The sequence below is a fragment of the Sphaerodactylus townsendi genome, linkage group LG11, assembly GCF_021028975.2.
Source record: "Sphaerodactylus townsendi isolate TG3544 linkage group LG11, MPM_Stown_v2.3, whole genome shotgun sequence".
NCBI lineage: Eukaryota > Metazoa > Chordata > Lepidosauria > Squamata > Sphaerodactylidae > Sphaerodactylus > Sphaerodactylus townsendi.
The window spans coordinates 3,486,290-3,494,501 of record NC_059435.1 but is presented as its reverse complement, the minus strand read 5'-3'; the positions used below and the strand labels follow the sequence as shown (position 1 = coordinate 3,494,501).

General features: G+C 42.7%; 1 protein-coding gene across 1 annotated transcript; it reads right to left on the bottom strand.

The window, feature by feature from the left end:
- Positions 1–6,928: 6,928 nt before the first annotated feature.
- LOC125441046 (putative protein FAM10A4) lies at positions 6,929–7,858 on the bottom strand. The gene has a single exon (XM_048511324.1). The coding sequence runs from the start codon at positions 7,856–7,858 to the stop codon at positions 6,929–6,931; it is 930 nt and encodes a 309-aa protein (XP_048367281.1).
- Between the last annotated feature and the right edge of the window lie 354 nt (positions 7,859–8,212).

Genomic DNA, 8,212 nt, shown 5'->3' with positions numbered 1-8,212 from the left:
TATTTCACAAAACATCCATGTTTTATCGAGGCACTGCTCTCTGCATTAGAAATGGTCTATATCTGGTATTGAACAAAAGCAACAGATTAAGTGGATTCCTTTTGTTTGCTGTGTCAGTAAGGATGCCAAGAATTTTGCAAAATTTGGGAGTAGAATTAAGATTCACTTTGTGTGAAATGCCTTTCCTTCTCTCTCTCTCTCTCTCTCTTTCTCTCTCTCTCTCTGTGTGTGTGTGTGTGTGTGTGTGGCCCCTTCCGCACACACAAAATAATGCATTTTCAAACCACTTTCACAACTGTTTGCAAGTGGATTTTGCTATTCCGCACAGCTTCAAAGAGCACTGAAAGCAGTTTGAAAGTGCATTATTCTGCATGTGCGGAATGGGCCTCTCTTTCTTTCTTTCTTTCTTTCTTTCTTTCTTTCTTTCTTTCTTTCTTTCTTTCTTTCTTTCTTTCTTTCTTTCTTTCTTTCTTTCTTTCTTTCTTTCTTTCTTTCTTTCTTTCTTTCTTTCTTTCTTTCTTTCTTTCTTTCTTTCTTTCTTTCTTTCTTCCTTCCTTCCTTCCTTCCCTCCCTCCCTCCCTCCCTCCCTCCCTCCCTCCCATCTTCCCACCCTAATCTGAATTTTTTACTAGACCTTATACACAGAAGCGGACTGGAGCCATTTTTTTAAATTTCCCAGATGAATACATATGTTCACTGTTGTTAACATTTTGGAGAATTACATCAAATTATATAAGGAATGGAGGTGATATTTCAATGTGGCTTCTGCAAAAATCAAACCCAGGATGTTTTACAATCTCTGCCGCACGTGTTGCAAAATTCTTGAGGCAAAATCTAGGTGGTCTTCAGGAGTGTTTGCTTGACAGCATTTCTCTATAAAGCTTCAGCTCTCTTTTCCTCATGAAATTCTGGCAAAACCTACAGGACATTTCTAATAAAGCTGGACCATTTTATTCTGTCACCCAGGGATAATTGTATGTGAAATCATATTTCAGCCTCTTTTTCTTTTCTAGGCAAGAACATCCATCTCTGTGAGGATGAATTCACAAAGAGTTTTTAGTGTTCTACATCCAAGGAGATAAGTGTTCCTCAAAGTAGCACAGCAAAGGTTCATTGGGGAGACACAGCCTAAATAAGATGTCCTGGGATGCTAAAAAGGAGTCCTGGGAAGGTACTTCACACAGCTTTTTTCCCAAGATGACCTCAGGATGCCTTTTTTTAACTAAATACATCTTTTTTTGGAGATGCTTCAAAGTGCACCCTTTCCCCTAAGCATCTCCTGCCTGGATGTGCAGAAGGCAGACTTTAAGAGGCAGCTTATTTTTCCCACCTAATTGTTCTGCTCTCTGGTCAGTTTCACCCTGTGCTTGCACTCAACATTTTGTGTGCTGCCGAAGGATTCTCCCTGCCTCCATTTGCTGAAGGTGGCCCCAGGATGTTTGCTCTGCAGGCTCTGATTCTGGGTGCCTTTTCAACCCAAGAAATACATACTGTATGTACTCATGTATACAGAGGCGTGCCTAGGCAAACTGGAGCCCTGGGCAAAACATGAGTTTGATGCCCCCCCCATGGGTGGCCACCCTCCCCCACCATGACCAAACAATGATTTCCCCCCCCCCCAGGTCGTTTCAAAGTCACCATCACATTATAGAACATGCCCCAACTCACAAATCTGAACATAGCAATGGGCCATGCCACACAGCAGAAATAATTTTTGGAAAATATTTTCAAAATGCTTTCAAAATGTTTTATTACTGCTATGAAAACATTTTATGGTGTTGTATCCAGTCCCCCAATTGGGGGAAACAGCATCACTTTCAATGTTATTTAAACTGGGGACCCCAGATTCTCCCTTTAAGGTGGATTTAAAAGGAGAATCTGGGTTCCCTCGTTTAAACAAGTGATGCTGGAATCCACCCCCAAACAGCATCATTTTCAATGGTGTTTAAACTAGGGAGCCCAGATTCTCCTTTTAAATCCACCTTAAAGGGAGAATCTGGGGTCCCCAGTTTAAACAACCTTGAAAGTGATGCCATTTTGGGGTGGATTCTCCCCTACCCTGAAACAGCATCCCTTTCAATGTTAAAACTGGGGACCTCAGATTCTCCCTTTAAATCCATGCTGAAGGGGGTGGATTTAATAATAATCTATATATATATATAAAGCAAACAGTGACTTTGTTAGTCACTCCCTAATGCCGAAACGGCTGGACGGATCGCCCCCAAATTTTCACATGATGTCCCTCCCTGTTGCGGGCAGGTAATCGGACCTTCAAATTGCCGAAAGTCCATATCTGAGCCAGGTAAAACGTCTTTTTCCTGGCGCACCAGGCCATGAAGCTGCCTCTGTTTAACTGTCACCCTTAGAATGTCCGTGCAGCCTGTCTGTCTGTGGCCTGATTTGCCAAACCACAGAGATCAGTTCTCCTGGTGAAAATGACTGCTTTGGAGGGCATACTCTATGGTATTCTGCCCTACAGAGAGTCTTCCTGTTCCAAATTCCACCCCCAGATCTCCAGGTGTTTTCCAACCCAGAGCTGGCAACCATATTTTGCATCGGGCTCAGAGAAACTCAGCCACTCCCACTCACCTTCCCGCTCCTGAGGAAGGAGGTCTTTGACAAGACTGGCCAGCTTCCCACTGACCTCTGATGGCTGTACCTTCAGCATCTCTCTCCCGGCCTGCCAATTTCCCTGGAAGGGAGAAGGAAGAGGGAAGCAACAGATGGGAAAAATAGCCAGCGATAGAATAGAAAGGCAAAGCTCAGCTGGCACCGGCTTGTTTTCTTGCATGATGCTTAAAGCCCTTGTTTGCTGTGCTGGATATGTAGGGTTGCCAACTTTGGCTTGAGAAATTTCTGGAGAATTGCAGGGGGAGTTTGGGGAGGGCTGAGTTTGGGAAGATGAAGGACCTCAATGAGTTTGGGAAGATGAAGGACCTCAATGAATTTGAGAAGATGAAGGACCTCAATGAGTTTGGGAAGATGAAGGACCTCAATGAGTTTGGGAAGATGAAGGACCTCAATGAATTTGGGAAGATGAAGGACCTCAATGCCATAAGATCCATCCTCCAAAGCACCCATTTTTTTCTCCAGGATAATTGATCTGTGGAATTTGGAGATTAGTTGGAATTCCAGGACAACTCCAGACCCCCCCTGTAAGTTGGCAACCATACTTAAAAGACAGGGCTTCAAAGCCCTCAACAGACTGCTTTTCATATGTTAAAGATGTGCAACCTTTTTTTTCCCATAAGAAGGCTTATTCAAGCATCTACACAAGCATATCAAGGAAAGTGTTGGAAAGATGAAAATATAGCCAGAAGAAACATTCTCATAGGAGTAAGCCAGCAGTATTAGACAGTTTCTGTCCAGAATAATTGTTTCATCTACAATTTAAAGACTTTGAAATGGTGCTCAGCCCTGGATATGTCACCAACCATTACCATGGAGGGTTGCCCTGAATGGTGGTGAAGGCATTAAGTACATCACCCACTGAATTGTGGCAGAGTCACTGTGTAATTGCTGGCTGCGTATATTCTGGGAGGTTCACTGCTTAAAAAATGTTTGCAGACTGAAAAATGCGTTGGAGCTCTCTGTGTAAATTACTCTCCTTCCATGCTGTGTGTTTCCTAGCTCACATTTACTCTGGATGGGTTTACTAGCATTGACCATACACAGCTGTTCCTAGATCCTAAAGGGCATTTTGGGATTGATTAACCATCTGCTCATTCTTACTTTAACAGCCAACTGACAACAACATAAGGGAATTTATCTTAAATAATCTGTGGAAGAAAACTTGAGCAACAGAAACATTCCGTTCCTGTCAGCTGTCATGGTTGGTATTTCTGATGGTACTTTGTGTAATAGGATTTGAGCTGAATTTTGAGAGTTCTCTGTACTACATGAGTCTGTAGCTAGAAAAAAAGCATGATGAAAGATTAATAGTAAACAACCTGTTTCATAAACTCGTTAAACTTGTACTCCTTGGATCAAAGCCAGCAAAATCCCATATAACTCTGTAGGACTACTCCAGTGGAGATGAATACACTCCCACTTAATTTAGCTACACTTTTTACAAAACCTGAACAGTTCTTCAGAGACCCATTGGTTTACCACTTGGTTTGTGAAGCTAGGAGCCGTGTGGCATAGTGGTTAAGTGCTTGCACTGCCACTCACATGGTCAGGAGTTTGAGCTCCCTGTGGGTCAGATATCTAGGCAGCTGGCTCATGGTCAACTCAGCTATCCATCCATTCCTTGGTCGGTAAATGAGTACCTAGCACATACCTAGTGTCAGGACCATGCCTGTCAGTATCTTGATGTTTTGCTGTGTGTGATTTGCAATTGTTTTCCTGTTTCCCTCTTCCCTTCCTAGCAATCTCCTGGCACCAGCTCATCTTCAAAGAGGTGTGAAAGGTTCCCAGGTTCTTTGTAGATTTGTAGCTTTGAAGTAGAAACTGTAGTGGACATTTGGTGTGGGGGGGCTTGGTGTGGGGCAAAACCGGGGGGGGGAGATTAAAGGATATAAGTTCTTTACATTGTTACTCTTCATATCACCTAGAATAAACTGCTTTTGGACTTTCCTACAGTCTCTATTATTTCCACGTTCAAGAGTCTGACACCTAGGGGGTAAAGAATAGCTGGGGAAAGCAATGGCAAACTACCCCACAAAAAAAATGGCTTGCCTATGAAATCACTGCTTGCAGTGGTACCCCAGGGCTGAACACAACTGAAGGGGAAACTTTACCTTTTACTTTTGTGAAGATATTGGAATTGACTGAAATGGCTAGACTTACTTCTTTCAGTAGAGAACTAATCTAATGGGTGTAGGATGTTATAAAAACCATTTGGTGGGAGGACTTCATACCAGTCCCATTCCCAAAACAAGTGGCCTGTTTTATTCCCCTTAACCCAGAATTTTTGAAGATTGCTAAATCAGCAATCCTTTTGCACAGTCTCAGATTGGAAGTGCTCCCGCGTGAACATTTATTTATGCTCCTTTCTATATTTATTTGTGCTCCTTTCTATAGCCATGTTCAAGGCAACTTGGAAAATAGAATAAAATACAATAGTAAAATAACAATGAAACCAATAAAAATGAAACAACAAAATACAATAAATACAATAAAATCACAAAATAAAATCACACGATACCATAAAAAGGAGGATGATCACAGGGGCACAGAAAGAGATAGAAGGATTCCACATAGTCCAAATATAACAGATGCAGAACGTGGTATAAACCGTTTGGGGGGACGGGGAGGACATGGCACAGGTCTCGTTCCCAAAACAAGTTTGGCTCATTTTATTTCCCTCAATTTGGGATTTTCAAAGATCCCTAAAACAGTTTGTGAAGATATTGAAATTGACTGAAATGGCTAAACTTACTTCTTTGATTAGGGCGTTCAGTGGTATGCGGCTGGGGCGCCAGGCACACTACACACAATATCTCAAGGAGCAAGGCCATGCATAACTCTACAAGTAACTCTTCAACATTTCAGGCAGAAGCTCTGTTCAACCAGGACATCTTTTTAAAGGAACATATTGTTTAGAAATATTTTCAGTCATAGAGAGAAGATCTTTGTGCTGTGGTAGCTGCTGCTGCTGAAGCAAATTCTTAGAAAATTTGCACAGCCAACTTGCAAAAGTCTCACCAGGCTACACTTACTTTGTCAAAATATCTGACAGATACCTGGAAAGCTGTCCACAGACTTCATATTGCCTGTTGCTACCCAAAATGGATATTTATACACACACACACACACACACACATTTATATATTGGCTATGTACAAGGGTTTCAGCTCACTATAAGAAACCAGCAGAGAAAATAAATTCTTTTTCAATGGTTATATTGGGAAAATAACAAATGGAATAAAATAGAATTTCACTCACAATCATTCAATTACCGGGGGGGAAAACACACACATACAAGGTTTCCTAGGATGTAATTTAGAGGTGAAAGACAGGTTTTGGATATATATATAGAGAAGGGATAGGGTTAGGGTTAGGGCTAGGGTCAAAGATTATATTTACCAGTCTTGTAGTGGACGTCCAGGAGGTAGAGACCTAATAACCGGCACTAGGCTCTGGATGATCAGAGCAGATGGAACAATATTATTGAGCACCATGGTGGGGTGATAATATTGAACAATTGACTGGGGTCTGGGGTGGGCTTTTATAGGACAAAACATGTCTTGAGGCAGGGGAAATGCTTGAACAAAGGATTTTGCCTGCTATTCCAGATGAGGTAATGGTCTTGAGTGTCAGACCATTGACCTGATGGCTGACCCATTAATGGGTTTTGCCGGCTGTTGGACAATACAGGTAACGACCCTTAATGGGTGTTACAACATAGATGGTCACAAGAAGGGGAAATGCTGTTTCCTGAGTATGGGCCAGGCATGAAGTTGTGGGTGGGTGGGGGGGAATCCTTGAGGCATTCTTGCCCACAAGTTCAGACACAGTCCCAATATGGAGTATCTGATCCAAACAGACTCCTTTCAGGGCACTGTTCTACCAGGTCTGACAGGGCAGCATTCTGGGAGAAAGACCATTATCTCTCCCTCCGCACTGCTATCGGTCAGGTTGGCTACACTGTGGGCACCATGTTGGGGACCCTTAAGATACATCCTTGGCTTCTGCTTGCCATGTTTCTGAACTGAAGTTCCTTCTTCATAGTTTAATTTAATTAATTAGCCTCATCATTAGGCATTTATGGTTTATTTTTAGTGATTATCCACAACTGTCATGTCCCCCCCCCCCCCAATCTTTATTTATTTGTACTACATGTCATCACAGAGCGGAGCCATCTCATTAAAGTCATTCTTGATCATTAATTTGAACTGAAAAAGAAAGATAGAAGACAAGACATTCTCCTTCCCACCAAATGGTGTTTATTCCATTGAGAAGCCACTCGTAGTTAACCTTCCCATTAATGTTTGTGAGTGAGCTTGATTAGCAGATCTTTCTTGCGGTATTTGTAGATGTTTTCAGGGTTCCAAACCACATCCAGGAAAGCCATCATCACCCTGGGATCCAAGAGTGTGAAGAAGAATTTGAGATGCTTCCGACCTGCTCTTGCCATCTCATCCCAGGTATTCTGCTCCTGCTGGACTGATTCTTGCTTCTCCAGAGCCAGTCTCACTTTCTCCAGCTGCTCCTGGATTGCCTTTAGCTCTTGCATTTGCTCATATTTTTTATGATACTCTGCAATCTTCTGGAGTCTGAGCTGCACCATTTGAAGCAAAGCGATAGTTTCTTCATCACAGTCCCATCGACAAGCTGTTGTGAAGTCCTCAGCTGCTTTCCTCCATTGCCCCAAGAGGATGTGGGCCTTCCCCCGCCATTTATATGGAAGTGCAGATTTGGAGTTGATCTCAGAGGCCTTGTCACAGTCTCTGATAGCAGCAGTTGGCCTCTTCAGTTTCACAAAGACGCTTGCTCTGTTCACATACATCACACTGGACTGGGGGTTCAACTTGATGGCCTCAGTGAACAGCTCAACAGCTGTTTGGAGGTTGCCTTTCTCAAGGGCATTGAAAGCTTCTTCTCTCTTTTCATCAGCCAGATCCATCATCTCACTAGTGAGCCTCAGATTATCATCCCCCATCTCTTGGAGGACGTCTTGGTCTGGCTCAAGGATCTCATCATCCTCATCAATATCAGAATCGCTTTCATTGCTGCTGCTAACCTCACATTTATCTTCCTCCTCGACTTTTTTGCCAAAGGCATCTGTGTAAGCATTTAATATGTTCTCCATGTGGGCTCGCAGTAACGTCAGTTGCTTGGCCCCCACGAGGCTGGGGTCTTCTTTGTATGCACTGACCAGTGCCTGAAGATTCTTCACTCTCCTGAGATCCATGGAGAGCAGACAAAATACACTCAAGAGAACACAAAAATTATTAAGACATCACAGAGATGCAGTTTAGACCAAGCATCTGATCTTGTTTCCATAGCTTACACCATCAGGCTGATCCTCACTGTATCTTGATGTCACAATCCATGTGCATTATGATGATGTCATTTGGACTACCATAGCAAATCATTAAAAAAAATCTTTACAGCATGATTATAGCTTAAACTCAGGGCCACTGCAGATCTGGCTACCATATATTTTGATCAATGTGATCCATATCCAGAAAGGACTGTATGACTTGAACAGCAACACACAACTTTTTAGAGCTGTGAGAATTCTGACCCAGGACTGTGGGTGCTG

Excerpts from the sequence above, each read along its gene's own strand:
- LOC125441046 (XM_048511324.1), bottom strand. The coding sequence starts at position 7,858 with ATGGATCTCAGGAGAGTGAAGAATCTTCAGGCACTGGTCAGTGCATAC.